Raw genomic sequence first — 20,018 nt, 5'->3', positions numbered from 1 at the left:
GCAAAACTAAGAACACTCACGTAGGAGCCCAAACTCTGATTAGATAGTCATGAGCTCCAAAGTACCACTGTGATTCTGACAAGGACAAGCTACGATTCCTGGAACAGGCTGACCCTCCATGCAGCCGAAGGGGCCAACAACCGGCTGGACATCTCGTGATATGCTGGGGATGAAACTGATCATGCTCCAACCACTGAGCCCCCTGTAGCAGCAGAAATGATCCTCCCAACGAAAGGGTCATCTGACATGCCAAGGAATCCCAAAGCTTTCAACTCCAGGTTTTTAAAGCTTACTTTATATATTACAGGCTACACCACTGGGTGCACTACTCAGGGACAATACAACTCCATCCAGCTGAATGAGGGGGAAAAAGCCCAAGAGGCTGGCCAGGCACCTCTCCCCTCCTTTCTCTGCTCCCTCTTCCCTCAGACTTGCTGGCGCCCTCCCAGTCGCACCCACATCCCGCTCACCCCCTTCCAGGCACAGCTGCGGTCGTCACCTCCTTGTCCCTCTCTCTTCGCCCTGTCCTCTCTGGAAGGGTGATGCTGGAGCTGTCACAGGGACATCCAGGGCATCCATCCTCCTTCCTGTTCTTTGGGGCTAAAGTCAGAGAACAGGTTCCAGGGGCTTCAGATTTACATTCTAGGCTGCATGGCTCCATCACCAGAAACAGGTCCAAATATACTGGCAGCCACATTCCCAGGACCACCTCTAGCTCCTACATGGCCTTCATACAAACTGGGAAAAATGTACCTTCTGCCAGGAAGCATCTCAGTTTGGGGTCCCTCCCTGCCCACAGCAAAGCCAGAGACAAGGACTCAGGGGGTAGTTTATTGGATAGTGACATCAGGATGCAGGGTGAGAGACGTGTGAGACGGACTCGGGGCAAGAGGAAAAGCCAGGGAGCCATGTGTCAGGGACCTGATTACCAGCGTGGAGTAGGGTCGGCCCACTGGACCCTTGGGGAACCGAGATGTGTGTCCCAGAATCATCCCTCTGAAGGTCAGAAGGCTGCGGGCATTTATCCCTAGATTCCAGTCCTCCCTGGTTGAGGGCGTCCTCCGGGGGACACGGTCCTGCACCGCCCAGTCGCCCTCCATGGGCTGCTGAGCAGCAGGAAAGCAGGAAGCCCTTGACCTGGGAGGATGTCGGAGAGCATGGTGGCTGCCACCAGGGCTGCCGTGACTCCACGGCGGGCTAAGGGATGTGGCCCGGGACACCGGGAGTCTCCGCTCCCACTCACATCCCCTGTGGCCCCGTCTGCTCTACTGCACCGGTGTAGCTGCAGGATCACTCTTGAGATGGTGCAGGCATGCTCACAGCGCGGAAGTCCTCCTCTGACCTCCCCTCGGGGGGGACCTGCCGAGGCTCTAGAGGGTAACAGGCTACATGGTCCAGGAGACAGAGAAGCTGACCAATCAGGACACACCAAAAATATATAATAAAAACATCAGATCTGGACCTGGACTTAGCCTGGGGCTACCTGCCCACACCTGCCCGGAATCCACTGAAACCTTGATGGGACCTCAAGGCTTTGGGGCAGCGCAGGGGTTCAATTTACAGCCGCATCCGCCCCAGAGGCAGTGAACACTCCTCTGTGTCCCCACCCCAGGCAGGTTCTTTACTAATTTAAATGAGGGTCCTACCCAGCAACTAGCTCAGCACTGCCTGGTGGGACCAGAGATGCTGACACACCCTCTGGGGTCTGAGACCGAAGGAAGCGGGGCTGGTCAGAGCTCGGGAGCTGAGGATGTGGTTCACAGGCGGCCGCATCTGGGGCCTTTAAGGAAATGCCCGAAGGCAGAGAGGAACAAGTGTAGAGTTTACTCAGAGTAAAGCGCTCACTCCCTCTCACTCCAGAGACGAGGCTCTTGGTCCGCCCGGAACCTCCCTCTTCACCCTGGGACCACTGCCCACAGCAGCCCATGTTCACGCTTCCTGGACCCCACGACGCCGCCCACTCACTGGACGGCAGGATGTGGGCTGTGTCCTCCTAGTTCAACGCTGCCCCCCCAGTCCCTGGGGGTCAAGTGGGAGTAAATGAATAAAGGATCCATGTAAAAAAGTCTTTGCTCGGAATATACTAATTGGCCTATTTTTGATAAATTGTAACTCTAAGTATTTTTACACTGTCAAGGACCTTAATGATGCTTAAATATGGATGACATTTTTGTAATAAGTTTGAAAGACCGGAGGGAATTCCCATAAGATACTAGCAAGGGCTGGGAAGTGGTGAGATTCCATCTAACGGAATCCACACAATCTACAAGCACTTCCTTCCAGGCCATGATCTGCCTCGGTTACAGCGAGAAGGCTGCAAGTGGACAGCTCTAGACTGAAATGAAGCAAAGCATCTCGTGCCAGAGTAGATGGGTCCCGAGCCTCTTCGACCCTCCGCTCAGGTTGTCCTGACTTGGGTCAGAGTGTACACTAGGGAAGAGAGAATAGATAACGTCCTAAAAAGAAAGCACGGACTAACAGCTGGGCCCCTGTACCACACAACCCCAGGGGCAGCATGGATCCTAACGTGAACGGGCTAGAGGGCTGTAGACCCTCTAGCCCTATGGATGAAGCCCGGCAGCCCCGCGGAGCTCTCTGCGCTCAGGCTCACCGCCCACACCCTCAGCTCACTCCTCACACAGCTAACAGCTAACTCTATAGCTAGTCATTGTCTCTTCCCCAGTCGCACTGGAAGATTCCTGAGGATATGATTCAAGACCTCAACATTTCTATTTCTAATACCACATCATACACAGCAGCAGTTTCCAATAAACCTCTTCCTTATATCCACAACCAAACATGTTTCCTTTTAATGACGAATGGATCAGTACATTTAGAGCCATGAAATAGGAACGTCTTCCCCCCCACCAGGTTTGCGTGGCATCCCCGCAAGGTACCAGGAAGTGACCGTGGGAAGGAAGAGTAGGACATGGGCATCGAACAGAAGCCAAAGGCTATGCTGAGCACAGGTCGTGTGGTGGAAGTTCATGCCCCTGATACGGCTCCATGTGGGCAGCTGCTCTGGCCCCAGCCACGCTGCCCCTGCCCCTGCCCCTTAACTGGGGAGAGCTTGGTCTGTCTCCAAATACTAACAGAGCAGCTGTTAAGTACCAGGTGCTGGGTGAGGCAGGAAGTCACTGTGCCATTAAAGAGCCCGGCCCCCGACGCCATCAATAAACCGATAAGCGTTCGTTCTCCTGCATCCTCCCCCACCATCCCTCCACCCTCATCACCACAGTGGCTGCCCTGAGTGGCTCCTTCCCTAATCCTGTCTTCTCTGTCAGCACGTGCCAGGCCTGGACCCTTCCAGCAGGAGGAGGATTACAATAGCAGGCGCAAGAATGAAGTTGGTTGGCAAACCACATCCTGGCTCTGGGTCTGCTCATTTGATGGCCTCATTCATTAACCATATATCGCACCCCAGCCGTGTGTTAGGCTCTGCGCAGTGTACAGGGAGCTGTGTAAACCAGGAGACACAGAGGTCCTGACCAGAGAAGGAAACAGCCCTGTAAACAATTGAGTACCGTTCTGGGAGCTCAGTGATTCAGATGGTTCACATAACATTCTTGTCTACTGTGGCATCACACCTAGCATAGCGCCTGGCCTCTTTTAAATGGACGTAGTGTGGGTTGGCGGATGAACTAGGCGAGTCCTAGCTGAGTGTTTACCATGTGCCCGTCCCTCTTCGAACTCTGTTACAAGAGTCTTACGTGTGCTAAGTGTGCACAACATATGGGGTGGATATTATTATCACCCCATTTCCTGATAAGGAAACTGAGACACAGAGACGTTAGGTAATCCATTTACTTGGCAAGAAAAAGAGTCAAGATTCAAGCCCAGCCCGGATCGCCTGGCCCCAGAGTCTGTGCCACTCTGCTTGTCGTATGCTAAGTGCATGGTGCTGGGGGATCACAGAGGAGACGGCCACCGTCTGAGGTTTCAGTATTCAACACACACCACGATGTCTCAGCCCCTGGACCCCCTCACCTGCAACACCCACGCCCCCCTTTCCGCCTCAGCACTCTCTCTCATGTGAGCCCTGCACGTGGTCACTGCAGCAAGGGCGCCATTTCTGAAATCTCGCCGTCCAACCGTCCTCCCTGTGGCTTCACCACATCCTTCAGCTCATGTACTCTAGGTCGTGGATTGCAGTGATGGAAACTCCATCCAGCCGACTCCACCGCAGATTCTACTATCGATCAACCCCTCCCGCCTTCATCGTCTCCCTTACCCTCCTCAGATTCCATGGTCTGTTTTCATCAGCTTTCCTGCATCTCTTCCCAACAGCCTTGCCTTTCTCTCCTTACATTTGTCCAGCAAGACCCCCACTCAACCATCTACCCCCTCTACCCTTGATCAGAGCTACTGAATGTTGCTGAGAAAATAACGCATCTGGGCTGACGGCAGTCTCTTGAAATTTATGCCACAAATCTCAAAACAAAACCCAAAAAACAACCAACAAACAAATGCAACGCTGCCTAGCAATCCTGTCATTTTTCAAGTAACTTTCTTCTGCACCGTCCACGTTCCTCCACCTCTTTGCCCATGACCTTCACTAAGAAACAGAAGTAATCAGACAGGAGCCTGCCATTGGCCCACCGGCCAATCTACAGGTCTGCTTATGTCTGAACCTGTTCTGCTCTGTTTTCTCTCCTGTAAATATGGCAGCCATCCTCGTGCTCCTGTCAGAGGCAAAGGCCTCCTCTCCCACCTTCTGAAACACTCATCCTTTCCATTATTTCCTCTCTCCTGCATCTTCAATCTCTCTCAAGATCATTAACTTCAAACCACAAATATGGTACAGTGTCTCCATCTTAGAGAAACAAGCTTCTTAACCCACACCCTCCTCCAGTTTTCATTCATTTTTTCTGCTTCTCTCGCCTCCGTATCAGTCTTCAACTCACCCCATTTGGGCGTTTGTTCTCACTTCTCCAGTGTTCCTGTCAAGGTCACCCAATGACCTCCATGGTGCCAAGTCCACCGCACATTTCTGTCCTTATCTTACGTAAACTCTCAGCTGCATTCAGCATGGTCGACTGTACCCTCCTTTTTGAAAACCATCCATCTCCTGGCTTCTCTGCCCCCTCCACTCCCTGGTTAGCCTCCACTCCATGGCCATTCCTTCTGAGTCTCCTTGGCTGTCCTCCCCTCTTCTCCCTAATTCCTGAATGTTGGAGGGACCCAGGAGTGGTCCTGGTCCTTCCGTCTTCCCTGCCTGTTAATTCTATCTTCCTAGGGGAGGTCTCATTCTCATCCTGACTCCAATAGGTCCTAGCTCTATCCCTGACCTCTTCCCCCCTATTCCAGATTCATGTGACCAACTGCTTTCAAGGACCCTTAATAACCACCTCCCAGAAATAGGGCTCTTTAGTTAACACACACACACACACACTCCTTCTTCTCGAGCCCCCCCATCTCAGTGACTGGTACCCCATCTACCCAGATGCTCCGTCCTAAACCCTCCCGATACCATCCTGATTCCATTAGCGTTTCTCCATCTCCCCCCTACCACCATGCTTCACCAACCCATAGCTCTCCTCGGCCATTAAACAGCCTCCACTCTAGGCCTCTCCACACAGCGGAATGATCTCTTCAAAGCATAGATTAGGTATCTCCACTTGACTTTTTGCCACCTGGCTCCTTACTGTGCCCTCAAGGCCCTGGAACATGTCTCCCCTCAGTCTCTCCAACTTTCTCTCTTCTCAACATGGACCCTTGTGGTCACTCTGCTTTGGTAAATCCATCTGCCTTCCATCCTTCCACATTCTCAAACTCTTTTCCATATCAGGGCCTTTGTCCTTATTCTGCGGCGCTGCAGTGCCCTTCCCCCAGCTCTTTAAATAACCGTTATATTAAAAATAGAGAACCAACAAGGACCTACTGTATAGCTCACGGAACTCAGCTCCATATTCTGTAATAACCTAAATGGGAAAAGGATTTGAAAAAGAATAGATACGGGTATATGTATAACTGAATCACTTTGCTGTACACCTGAAACTAACACACAACGTTGTTAATCAACTGTACTCCAATATAACATAAAGTTTTTAAATAATAATAATAATAATTGCCTCATTGCCCTCCCTCAGGGAGATCGTATCATGCAACGTCGTCTCCTTAGAGACGGCTTCCCGGACCAGCCACCTTCTCAAAACATGGCATCTCCCAGTTTGTAACTTTAGCAAATATTTAATGAGTGCTTTCCAGACATTGCTATCAGTGCTTTATGTTGATTAACTCTCTTCATTCCTCTCAGCTCTGTTATTGTCATTATTATACCCATCTTAAAAACGAGGAAACTGAGCCCAAAGAGATCAGAACTATCCAAGGTCAATCAGTTATCAGAAGTTGTCTTAGGATCTAACCTTGAGCATCCCAGGGCCAGCCTGGCCTCCTAACTGTCACTCCGTCTGCCTCCCTCCCATGACCTGCGTGTCTCCTTCTCGCACTTTTTACAGTCTGGATGCTATATCTCATTTAGTGATTTACGTACCGTCAGTCTCCTCATTAGCATATAAACAACGTTTGCACAGAGACATTTGTCTTCATCAATGGATCCCCAGAGCACAGCAAGCAGAGATAATAGAGCAAATCGTTTTTGTTTTCAATGATTGAATGACCTCATGTGTGTTTTGTCTGTTTCTTCAGAGCAGATTTATTATGCCGGCCCTGTCAATAATCCTGGATTTGAAATTCCTGAGGTAAGGTTTTGGTTTTCTGTTTTGTTTTTTCCTTAATTACTGTATCTAGCAGTTTCTTAAAGAAGGAGACGCAGAGGAGGAGGAAAGAATTAAACTAAAAACTTAAAGCTTTTGTGTGGCCCGTCACGAAGAAAACCCTTTCTCCCTGAAGCGGCTACCTCGTCGTGGGCACTTACTAATGCTTGACGCACAGGTTTTGGCATTTTGGTATTTAACACTTTTGTCCTGTGGGGCAGCCCCTGTGTAGACAGCTCCCATGGGGAGGGATCCTGGGGCCCTGTCCTGCAGGTTGGCCGTGTCTGGGGGGCCTCCACATGGCTAGAGCTGTTGAGGTAAGGGCGGCAGCCACAGACAGGCTGGTCGTTCAGAGAAAGTAAGAAACACACAGCCCGGAAAGCATAAAGCTCCCCAGTTACCGTTCTCGCACAGTATTCACGAGCTACCACCAGTAAATAAACAAAATGACCACGTCCTGCACATTCACTAGTGAGGTTCACAGCTACGAGTAGATTTTTCCTCTAATTCCTTTTCATTCAATATACTGTGACCTTATGAAACAGCTGCACTCCAGCAGCTCTGACATAGCGATCCATTCGCAACACACTACTCCTGAGAGCATCCTTCAGAAACACATCAAAAGAATCACAAAAATGTAATCATTTTCATTTTTTGGTCTTCAACTTCATCCTTTGCATCTTCCGAAACCTGATACGACTCTAGAAAAGAATCTCCTTCTCCATAAAGAATCTCTTGAACTCGTTTCATTTCCCTGTATGTTTCCTTTCTGTCCCAGCCTCTGGGTTCCTCAGTTTCAAGCCATCAAGTCTCCAGACTATGTTGGACTTTCACTAGTGTTGCCCTGGCAGTTAAGAAGTGTCCAGCCTTCCAGAGTTTTCTCCTCAGGCCTTTCAGCATAATATGAGAGTTGCACAAACTCTCTTCCAGTCTAGGATGTGAGACAATTTCTCTCAGTTAGTTTTTGCCTTAAATCTTTGCCATTTGAATTCTTTTTCTTCCTCCATTTTCCTTTGGACCCTCCCCACACCTCCACCGGAGATTGACTTAAAATTTGCAAACAATTAACTTTTGTCTTGCATTATTAACTTAAAAAAAAAGTTACTCTTAGCAATTGCTGTGAAATAGAGGTGAAAGAACTTAAAGTCACAGGATCACTTTGAAAGAAAAGGTAGCAGAGATGTGAAGAGCTTTATTGCAACCACCTGGGATGCGTGAGTGAGCGCATTACCCACGTCCTTCAACAACAGACGGTACTCCCCGGGGCACTGCCCGACGTGAGACTAAGACAAGGCCAGGTCACCTGGCCCCTGGCCTCCTTGTTCAAGCATCCACAGATGCCCTCTGCCCAGCCCTCGTACCTCTTCCCTTTCTGGGGCCTGGGCCTGGGGAGCAGAAACCTGGCCAGCCCTGACCCCACCCCAGCCAGGCCTGACAGGGGATAGAAGAAGAGTGGACACATGTGATCTGTCACGTATGCAGCAGAGGCAGCTGGAGGCCTTAATCCCCAACTTGAGCTCTCACGCTGGCCCAAGACCAGCCCGGCGCCCCTGGCTGACAGCCAGCCTGCAAGGCTCAGAGACTTTGCTTCCTAATATGGGACAGAAATGGTGTGAAGACGTTTGGTTTTAAAAGACCTGCCCCAGATCCTGCCTCTTCCCGCCAAATCCCCCAGAGATGGGCTTTGTGCTAATTCTACCCCCGCTTGGCTGAAAACTTTTCCACTCAGCAGTCAGTCTTCAGTGTCTTGGTATTATTTTCTTTCTAACACAACCAGCCCCTTGGCCCCAATGGAAGTGCTGCCTGCAGCGGGCGTCTGTCTATGGCTGCCGCTCTCTCACTTAGAATTTAGAGGCCCTTTGGGCTTCCAACTTGGATGCCAACTGGCAGGTACGGCCTGAACTGTGTAAGTGCAAAGGGTGCAACTACAAACTCCTACCTGACAAATCCAGCGCTCTTCAAACAGCAGAAAGACCCCTGTTCTCTGTGCATCATCCTCTCCTCCTGCCCACAGGTGGGCCCTGTTGCCTAAATACTCTCGCCCCCTTAAAGCAGTATGTATGTCTTGTAATTTGTAATCTGGAACGCCTTCATTCAAATACTACTTCTTTCACTAGGCTTAGAAAGCAATGGGAAAAATTCAGTTGGTTTTCAGAAGCTCTGTGTGGTGTGTACTTAGATGCACAGGGACAGTTAAAAGTAGCTGATGGTGATAACAATGATGGTGATGATGAAACACCATCAGACGCAAATGTGAGCTGGTCTTTACTCAGAACTAATTCTCTAACCTTTACACTCTGATTTAAACTCCTAACACTGCTTCTGAAATCACAGCTGCTGCTATTTGAACAGACTCAGGGAGCCCAGACCGTCAGAGAATCTTCAAGGTGAAGGGTGCCTGAGGTCACCCTCAGCAGCCCTCACGCCTGAGACACCATCCGTGCTAGGAACCCACTCACTCCTGGGCCTCTGATAGTTGCTAGGAAGCGCCTCTCTCCTAGCCCAAGACCTTTCATGCAACATCTATCCAGTGGTCTGATCTGTTCCTTCCCTCCGGCTTATATAGATTAAATGTCTTCCCTTCCTCGGGTGACAGGCTCCTCAAAGATGTGCCAGAGTCTCCTGAGCTTTTCTTCTCAGGACAGAGAGTCTGCAGATGTGGCCCTACCATGTGGCTTGCGGGGCCTGGTGGAGCTTCAGCCATGAGCACGGCAGACGTGGCTCAGGCCTGGGTTCCTTCTGCAGCTCCACACGGCCTGGCTGGCATTCGCTGACCACAGAGGGAGTCCTCTGCAGTGCGCTGTCGCCAGAAAGGAACCCTAAAAGGCAGAAATACTTTCTCTAGCGGAGCGTTTGGGTTTCATGTCATTGGATTTTGCTGCCCCAGCTGCCTCCCTCTTCTCGGGAAACGACACTTTATCCCTCCTGTTGCTCAGGCCAGAGTCCTCGGGGTCACCCCGACCCCTCTCTTTCCCACCACGTGGGTTTCCTCAGCCGATCCTATCGGCTCTTTTTTCCAGATCCATCCAGAATCCCGCCCCTCTCCCCATCTCCACCACCTGCTCCAAACCTTCGCCACCTCCTACCCAGTCTTACTGCTTCCTACCCACATCCCCAGCTCTTTTCCCCACGGCAGCCAGAGGGATCCCACTGACAGGCACGTCGGGACAGGCCACGCCTCAGGTGGAAGCCATCCCCAGCCTCTCCCCCTCTCCTCCTGGGGGCCTCTCCCCCGGAGCCCATCGGGCCCTCACTTTCCGCAGTCGGCATGGCGTGCTTCCGTACCACCTTCAGGTCCTCACCTCAACGTCACCTGCTCAGGGGACCTGCCTCGACCACCACCCTCCCTAAAGCTGCAAACCAGCACACGCCAGCCCAGCACCCCCTGGTCAGCCCAGCACCCCCGTGGGAGCTCCGTCGGGAACACGAGACCCCTCGGGCTTAGCCATTCATCATGGGCACCACCTGTGTCTCCCAGCCAGCCCGGGAGCCACGGCGGGTGGGGACGGTCTGTGTGGTTCGACTTTATCCCCCCTGTGTAGAGCAGAGGCTGCACGTAGAAGGGCTCCGCAACCGCTTGCTGAAAGTTGATGGCTCTGGGCTCACACACCTCCTGCTTTCCCCGTATCCCTTCAGGGAGAGTACCAAGTTCTGCTAGAACTCTACACCCAGGACCACTCCACCGTGGCCTGCGCCAACGCCACCATCATTTGCTCCTGAGCATCTCGAAGTGCGGCGAGCTGTCCCGTGGGAACCGCAGCTTCTCACACTCACCCTGCCGTGAGGAAGGACCAGCGGACGACAGAGCCAGCCTCCGGGGACATGCAGGTGCTGAGTTCAGCCCCAGGACCACAGGTCCCCAGGCTCTGCACATGTAGTGAAGCCCCCGAAACATCTGCTTCTCAGGAGCTCCTGGGGGTCATCCAGCAGTCTTGAGGGGCCGTCCCTCTTCCCTAAGTGCTCACCTGACATCACTCACCTTTTTTCAGCTCCTGGGGGCCCTTCCTTGGTCGCCCAAAATAAAGAAACTGGCACCACAATTGTGCCTCGTGGTTTGTTAAAGAATCTTGGTACGATCCTGTAGCTCTAACATAAGTTCCTCTGCACACACAGCCAGGGGCTGCCATGGCATCAGTGATGCTGAGAGATTCAGGACAGTGGTGGCCCAGTGGCAATGACAGCACTGGGGAGGGAGCCGTGCCTTCTCCTGGGGAAGCCCCACGTGCTGGACGTGAGGGCCCAGAAGCTGACGAAACTGCACAAGCAATACATCACAGTCTCCCCTGAACAAACCTCGTTATCCTGAATCGTGGCTGTCCTGGCCCCAGCTCACCATGGCCCTCGTGAATGTGTTCGTTAATTCACTCAGCAAGTCACAGCCTGTCACTCACATGCTGGGCCCTGTGCTCAGCACTTAGGCTACTCCAGGGAGCAAGACAGACACTGTCCCTGCCCTCATGGAGCCTGCAGTCCCCTGAAATATTAAAAAGCCACATGTCCACCAGGGGCCACATCATGCATGTACAGAGACACCTCCTTTGATGCCCCCTGTAAATGACGAGGTGGCCTGTCTGTTGCCAGAGCCGTTTGGTGTCCCTGGTGTCTCCTGTCCCCGGATGTGCAGAATCCCTGGGGGGCTCCACCTCCCCTTCCACATCCTGTGCTCCCCCAACCTCTCTCCTTCCAGCATCCCTGGGCTCCACATCTGGCCCTCCTGCTCCTGTAGAGGAGCCGAAGTCGGGAGACTGGGTTGACCTTCTCAGTTGATAAAAGTGCCACTGTGTTAGAGATTAAAAGAGAAAAGAAACGCATAGTTTAAAAATGTTTGTTGCTATTAATTCCTGTCTGTACATAGTTGAACTACCCGGAATAGCAGGCCATAAATGCCTGGTGAATCAAAACCTTAAAAGCAGCATCTGAGGTTTTCTGGGTTGTGGAGACAGAAAATTATAGCAGTGTCCTCGCCTACGCCCGAAATGCTCCAGAGAAAAGCCCTGCTGTGGCCATGCCAGACTCGGGGGCAAACCTCTGAGCACACACAGCGGACACTGTTGTGTACCCAGACGGCCAACTGGATTGCTGGTCCTTCTCCATCCCCTCCGGTGAGACATTTCCCACTCCCTTTCCAGAAACATCCCTATGTCCAGTTAAGGGCCCTGGGTGGATCCCGAGTACTCACATGTTCTGACGGCTCAGGACAGCCGTCACAGCCATCCATAGACAGGGACAGGGAACAAGCGGATCAAGCTGTTCACTTTCCTGTTCTTCACTCTTTTCTTAAAATTAATTGAGTGTGTGTGTGAGAGAGAGGGAGAGAGAGACAGAGAGAGTGAGAGAGAAAGAGAGGAGAGAGGGAGAGACGAAGGGAGAAAGAGGTTTAGTTAAACAGAGATTTCCACACATGCACAGGCTGACCCTAGCCTCGACTGAGTACACAGGAGCACACAGCTGTTGCACTAAGGGTGTAATTTGAGGGGGGAAAAGAGTGTTTCTCTGCCTCCAAAATATGTCTGTCCTTAGCGTGGGCCTTACATTTCACTGAGTTTCACTCTTTCAAGTTGAGAAAGCTTTTCGCTGTTTATAACCCTCCTATTAAAAAATACAAACAGTCCTGGTAGGAGAAACGCCAGAATCATTATCAAAACTCCGGCAGAACAGAATAACAAAGATGAAGTTTGGAAGTGTCATCCCAAGAAGAGGGAGGTGTTAAGGGGCAGTGGGCAGCCCAGAGCAAAAGCCCTCTTAGCTGGTCACCCACGTGTGCCTGGGTCGGGGTGGGGGGGAGGGCGACATGCCAAAGAACATCATTACTTCTCATCTTCTCATAAATGATTTGCCACTGTTTCAAAATCACCATCAAGTATTCTAAAAATTTCTCCTGAATAAACTTCCCTGAAAAAAAAAATCGGTTTTATTCAAGATTATGCTATGCCTCCAAACCAAAGAACTCTTGTGGAAATCAGCCAGCTCCAGTCATTTTGGTGTCCGTAGGCCCTTCCTTATATTTTAAGGGAATCTGTGTGTGTATTTTTTAAGGGAATGCCAATGCCCAAGGAAAGCTTTCCCAAGCAAGGTCGAGGCAGACAGCTGAAGATCCATTTGGCCACTATGATCGCCCCACTCGGAACGTTTGCCTGTAAAGAACGGAGACCAGCTCCGTCTGGTTACACACGCAGCTCAGCTCTGACTGCTAAGTCCCAGGTGGTTCAAGTATCAGCCGTGGTTTGCTACACAGGTTCACACTGTCATCAGCACTTCACCTCTATTTCTCTGAAGTTCCTTCACCTCCGGCCTCCATGAATATTGGCTTCACCCTCAGACAGTCTTTCCTGCCATGGCAAATAGTTTCACACTTGTCCAAAGTACCAAGGAGAGAGACCTTTCTCCCGAAGCCCTGCATTCACCCTGATTTCACGGGCTTGGGTCACATGACCACTCCTGGCCAATCACTTTGGCCCCGTGCTGATTGGCTTGCCTAAGTCACATGACCCACCACCAGCGCTGGCTTGGCATTAGTCCCACTGGAACCACACCATTCCTTAAGTGGGCACTAGGGAGGTTGGAAAGGGTCAAGGGAGGAAAGGCGGAGACGCTAGTAGTGGCGGGTTCGTCTAGAACTAGGCCGGCTTTTCAGCTGTTAACTGAGCGAGTGCCTCAGATTCTCTAGGCCTCTGTTTCCTCATCCGTACATGTCAGCAATAGTAACACCTGCCTTACAGAAATACCCTGAGAATTAAATGAGAGAACGTGCTAGGCACGTAACTCAATGATTGTGAGATATGACTCTGTCCAGGAGGTGCCTTATTCTGTTCGGAATGCTCTAATAAAAATACCGTACGTTGGGTGGCTTACGAACAACAAGACATTTATTTCTCACATTTTTCTCATTTATTTCTGGATGCTGGAAAGACCAAGACCGAGTTGCCAGCAAATTCAGTGTCTGCTGAGGGGCCGCTTCCTGGATCACAGACAGCTGTCTTCCTGCTGTGTCTTCACGCGGTGGGAGGGGTGAGGAAAAGCTCTCCGCGGTCCTTTTATAAAGACACTAATCACCCAATCACCTCCCAAAGACCCACCACCAATACCATCACACTGGGGGTAAGAATTTCAACATATGAACTGGGGTGGGGGGGGACACAAACATTCAGTCTATAGCAGGTGGGTATTCACCTTGGAGCTGAAGCCCTGTTTCCTAATTTCCCTCTCCAATCCCTCCGACATCATCACGGCAAACTGTCTTTGAGCCTTGACCTCACCCATAAGCCCGCATTCCTTTTTAAGTCCTGAAACGGTTGCTTGGCACCTTGATTTCTTCAAAGCGTAGCTGGTTTAAGTAGACCTGGGATGCTCACTGAACTACATGAACTCTGAAAAGAATTCAAGGGAAACATTAAGGTACAAGTTTCCCCTGAAACAGAAACTTTATAACCAGGCCAAAAAAAAAAAAGGCCTAGGAAAGAAAATGTGTGTAATTTTTAATTAAACTTGTTTCCTGTTTTAAAAAAAAGATACACATTTAGGATGTGAAGAACTAAATGTAACATCTGCAAATTTAACAGTTACATCTGCCTGCAGAAAAAAATCACCCAAAATAGCTAGTAAGAGAACGGAAAAGGCCACATCCTGATTTTGACCCGGACTTGTTAGGGAGAGAAAGTTTATCATTCCAGATTTGAATCAGCTACAATTTTCTCAGTCAACTTTCTCAGACGAGTTCTTCTGTCTAGTTTCCCGATCATTTTATCTGGCAAGCAGGGGTTCCAGAGGAACTGGGAAAGAGCTACTTTACATCTAGTGTGTAAATAACTTCAGTTGTTCCATCGGAACTGAAGCCTTCAGCTGCCTTCAAATGTACCAGCCTGAATTCTCTTTCTCCTCTAACCCAGCTTTCCTTTAAAATGCGTGACAAAACCAAATTCTTTCCTCCAGTATCTTGGTCTCCTCACTCCTGAGGAAAAGCATATAAGCATCGATGTTATTTCTTCCTCCAGCTGATATTTTTATGGATTCCCTGAAACCCAAGCAAGGATGGAAAGAAAGAAAACATGCATGCCACGCAAGCCTGTATCATTTTATTTGGTTTTCCCTCCTTTTCTTCTACTCAGAAATAGTGAAAGAAAACTGGAGAAGGGGCCAGAGAATGTTATTGAAATGGTCAGAGGGATACAGCAAGGTTTCCACACGGAGGTAGACTAAAAAGGTTAAAATGTGTGAGTATAGAAAAATAACATCTGAGAAGGCAGAATAATAATAATAACAGCTGTTTAAAAGCTAACCATTACTTGAGCGTTTGCTATGTTCCAGCATTGAGCTAGGTATTTTACCTGTATCTCAGTACTTAATCTCAATAACAGCCCATGGGGGATAATCCAATGACCCATCTTATAGAAGAGGAAGCCGTGGTTAGTAAAGTGAGGAACAGACAGACCCCTGCTTCTTCGGGCTGGTGAGCTCAGGGAGCTGGGATTCAAATCTGTCCGACTCCATCCCAGCTCTCACCAGCTGACGCTACCTTGGGTGTTTGGCTGGAGGCTATATAAGAAGGAGCACTGTGTGTTACAGGCTTGCAGATTCTTTCAAGTCAAGCCGCAAACGGGCTGAAAACAAAAGGTAGACTAAAAAAGTGTTAGATTAGTTCACTGATGAGGGCACAGAAAAAAAAAAAAAGAGCAGTCCCAGCCGTGGTTGCCTAGCTGCCAACCCTGGTGGTTCATTCCCGGGGACTGGGACACATTATATTTCTGCTATAATTGGGCAAGGAACTCAGTGTCAGACAAAATAAAGTATATAATGAAAGATGCTTTCGCCCAAGCCCAGGCTTTTCTGTCAATACTTAGTTGTGGTCCCTGAAACTCAACCACTCAGCAGGTATTTACTGAGGCCAACTGTGCACCCAGATCTCACCCAAGCCCGTGCCCCTGCTGGAGTCCCCCTGTCACCCTCCTGAGCAGCTCATCAGCATCCCTCGCTGGAGAGAGGTTATTCTCTTCACCAAGCGTGGCCTCTTCACCCCTTTCACATGTGACTCACGTTGCCTGAGTCACCTTCGGTGGCAGCAGGTGTGGGGCTGACCTGGTGGATGAGGGCTCTGTGCAGGGTTCCATGGGGATGGGATGGATGAAGGAAGGAGGGGGAGGGGAGGGGATGCCAGCCTGAGAAGGGCATCCGGACAAGGAGGCAGCACTGAAACCAAACAAAGGCTGCCGGCGGGAGCAGAGATTGGAGGGGCAGGGAGCAGCCGTTCTGAGGGTGGAAGGAGATCGGGGCACACACGGGGCCACAGCAGCCTCTATATGGACCAGGAGCCGGAGTTCGCGACGGGGGAGCCGAGAGCCGCCGGGCACTCAGTGTCCGTCAGCTTCTTCCCAGGTTTACTTCTCCCAGCCAGACGCAGTAACACTCGAGTCATGACTTTCCCCAGAGCAGGATCACGTGTCTGTGATCTCTCCTCCTGTCTTAGTCCGTTCTGCTGCTGTAACAAAGACATCACGGAACAGGGAGCTGAGGAACAACAGAAATTCACCTCTCACGGTTCTGGAGGCTGCACGTCCCAGGTGTGGGCAGATTCAGAGTCTGGCGAGGGCCTCTTCCTGGTCCCTGGTTCATAGACAGATGGCCAGACGGATGGTCTTCCCACTGTGCCCTCAGTGGCTGAAGGGGCGGGAGCTCTCTGGGGCCTCTTTGGTAAGCACCCTAACCCCACCCATGGCGAATCCACCCTCATGACCTAACCACCTCCCAAAGCCCCCAGGAGGCAACACCATCACCACAGAGGGTCAGTTTCAACATCAGAATTTTGGAGGGTTGCAAACATTCAGACCTCACACCTCCCTTATGTTTTTCCTTTTCCCACTTCATTTTTGGTGATGAAATGGAAGAAACTGAAAGCTTAACATAGAAACTCCTCTACTGAAAATTATCCCAACCACCGAAGAGAAAGCATAGTTCTGTGATGTGATATAGGAGCGCTAAATACCACTTCGAAAGCGATCGGAGTAGAATATACACATGTATCGATGTAACGCCTCGTACATCTGAAACGGACACAAGGTTACAGGCCAATATGTTTGATTTTTTTTAAAAAAAAGAACGGAAGGGATAAACTGCTGTATTGGTTACCTGTCCACGTCTGCCGCCCTCAGTAATGACCCCCTCTGCCAACCTGGGGGACAAACGTCATGCCTGGAGTCATTTAGAAGAGAAAGGTGCTTTTCACCCCTGTCTCACTCCCTGGCCACAATTTTTCCTAATCGTATCAGATTTTCCCTCTGTTGCCTCCCAAGGTACCAGACTATTCATTTGTCTGAGTTGAGTTTTTTCCCTTCGCTTTCACACCCCGAGGACTATCTGTCTACAGCTGTTTGGATTTTGTTCAATTTTTTAATTGGATCTCATTGTTCACTATTTTATGTGTTCTGACTTCAATATTTCACGGCCACATTCAGGCTTCCAGAACCTTGGGCTCAGGAACAAGCCACTGAGGTCCATCCCTGAGAGCCGAGTGGCGCCTGTTCCACTCAGAGAATTCATTCCCAGACCCTGGAGAAACAGCCCTAAAAATTAGAAATTAAAAATGAGCGCAACTGTGGTAGGACACCAATCCTCCCTGTAGCGAAAGACACCGTTTCATCTCTTCTGGATGTTTCGGGGTGGAAGTGGTGATGCTGGCTCTGCCTTGTGGGCAAGCTCCTGGGGGCAGGGGCAAACGGGAAGGGGGGCCTGGTGTCCCAGCCCCGCAGGCGTGCATTGGAGCCTCAAGGAGAGAGAGCCAACAGCAGGAATCTAGGCCAGTAGCTGCCTCACCAGGGGTTCAGAGCCACCAGGGTACCCGTGGCACTTTGTGGTGCCCCCATGGCACTGGGGTACAGGGGCAGGAAGGGAGAACACAGCACGGCTTGTTCCACGAACCTTGGAGACCCAGCCCAGAGCAGGGAGGGGTGAGCCAGGCCTGAGCGCAGGTGCCACGCTGCCCCCAGAACACACAACGGCTCTGCCTTCCTGCAGCTTCGAGAGCTTGGATAAGAACCCGGGGGAGACAAGAACGAGAGAGGCAAGAACTGCTCTTCTGCTGACAGAGGCCCCAGAAATAACCAGCATGGAATGTGACAAGATTCTGCAGAGAGTCCCTGATATGCAAGCGGGGGGACCAGTCAGTGACATTTCATTTCGTTCTCGTCGTTAGAATGTCTTCACAAGAACCCACAGACTGACGCCTAAGACGGTCCAGCTTGGCTGGTGGGCAGGATTTCCCTCCCCCAGAGCCACGCCAGGATGGGACGCCAGTTCCTTACCACGTGCTCCCACCCCAGCCCCTTCTGTTCCTCACCGACATCTGGGGGTCCACCTGGACCTCCTCGTAACCTCCGCGCCATCCCCGTGTTATTGTTTTTCTGCCTACTTGGTGACAGGCGGGATGCGCTGCTCCTGCTGTGAAAAGAGTCCCTTCCTCACCACCCTCCTGACGACAAGCTTTAGAATCTCTGTCTGTTTATGTGCCAGATGAGCACTCCCCAAATCCCCACAGCCTATCCTTTACCTTATGCCCAAAGCAAATGTGTGGTAGGGCTTATAACAGAGGAAACTCCAAACTCAGGGTAATTTACAAAGTATTAGACCTTCAGGTATACCACCGACTGCAGTGCGTAGGGACCATTGTCCTAGCTACACAGGCAATATTTTTAAGTAACAGTTAATAGCTAACTGCTTGGAGCTTTATTGTGTCCCTTCTTCTTTAGGCTCCACAAAAACCAGATATAATCTCATCCTCAGGGTCATGAGCCAAAAGCCATATAGCAAAGGTTCAGACTAGCAAATTAACCAGGAGGAAGTAAATTAACCGATGAGAGGAGTATACAATTAGAGTTTCAGTTCAATCCGCTCTCTAACTGTATGACCAGGACTCCTGGGGTGGCTTTCCAACATGTAGAATAGACTTTATTTCAAAGAAACAAATGCCTTGTCATGCAGCCAGACCAAATGCCATGATGGCAGCTACCACCAGGATAGATGACACCTTTGTGTACCTCCTCCCAGGGGAACCAGAATCAGTTGCGTATGACTTGACAAGAAGATGACACCTTTGTGCAAAGCGAAGGAGTACCCATCCTCTGGGCAGACAGGGGCCCATGCTCAGACACATGGCTTGGTAAGTGGACACATGCCAGATTTCAGTCCCCCGTCTCCCCTTGTGCAGTCCACAACCTATACAACCTTACCCAGAGACCCAAGCCAAGCTTGGGAATCTTCTCCCACCACATGGCACAGGTTGAGGAAAGAGAGCTAAACAAAGGGAATCTTCTGCCTCAAGAAGGCACCAGTCTCTGCCTGTTGATTCATGGTCCCTGATCTCACCTCCAACCCCCCCTACCCAGTCCCCACTCACCTCTACCAACCAACCAAAGTTAATAAGGGGACACCCTAGCTAAGATTTATTCTGGAGGCAAAACTGCTAAGTGGAACAAACACATTGACTTCTCTCTAATCTTTTTTTTTTTTTTTTTTTGTGGTAGGCGGGCCTCTCACTGCTGTGGCCTCTCCCGTTGCGGAGCACAGGCTCCGGACGCACAGGCTCAGCGGCCATGGCTCACGGGCCCAGCCGCTCCACGGCATGTGGGATCTTCCCGGACCGGGGCTCGAACCCGTGTCCCCTGCATCGGCAAGCAGACTCTCAACCCCTGCGCCACCAGGGAAGCCCTAACTTCTCTCTGATCTTGCTTGTCCACTTGCCATTCTTCATACTGACTCGGAACTCACCTTGTTCCGTTATAATAACAGTCATTCACAACCTTGCTCCATGACCTGAAATTTTTGCAACATCGCTCCCTCCAAGAAGCTGTCTGTCTCTGGGGCCCAGGCTGGGTGAAAGGTCCCTCTTGGGGCTCCCCAGCACCTCCCCTTGACCATGGTGTGACACTAACCACATTATACTGTAATTGCTTATTTGCTTTTTATCTCTTCTACTAGGACATAAGCAACTTGAGAGATAAACCAGGTCTTGTTCACCTCTGCACAAATTCCAGCACTTGGCTTAAAATATTTGTTGAATAAATGGTCTAAGACAGAAAAATTATGCTGGTGGTGTACTGCACTAGTTTGCTAGGGCTGCTGTAGCAAAGACCACAGACTGAGTGGCTTAAAACAACAGAAGTTTCTGTTTAATCCATTTTACCCGGTACCGGAACCCCACAGGGTCATCAGAGAGATCTTTCTAAAGCACAAATCTGGTTATGTCACTCGCCTGCATAAAGTTCTTAAAAGCCCCCTGCCTCCTGCCTGCAGCACCCTCCATCTGTGGTGCAGTGC

General features: G+C 50.6%; 1 protein-coding gene across 1 annotated transcript in view; it reads left to right on the top strand.

Moving 5' to 3' along the window:
• The window catches only part of LY86 (lymphocyte antigen 86), a 49,884-nt gene extending 39,174 nt beyond the window's left edge, over nt 1–10,710 (top strand). The window contains exons 4-5 of the mRNA XM_081246249.1: nt 6,649–6,701; nt 10,353–10,710. Coding sequence (XP_081102375.1) covers nt 6,649–6,701; nt 10,353–10,436 — 137 coding nt within the window. The 3' untranslated portion in view covers nt 10,437–10,710. The remainder of the gene's footprint in view (nt 1–6,648; nt 6,702–10,352) is intronic.
• Nucleotides 10,711–20,018: the final 9,308 nt, after the last annotated feature.

Source organism: Mesoplodon bidens (assembly GCF_964165515.1).
Source record: "Mesoplodon bidens genome assembly, chromosome: 10".
Taxonomy (NCBI): domain Eukaryota; kingdom Metazoa; phylum Chordata; class Mammalia; order Artiodactyla; family Ziphiidae; genus Mesoplodon; species Mesoplodon bidens.
This window is presented reverse-complemented; position numbering and strand designations above follow the sequence as displayed.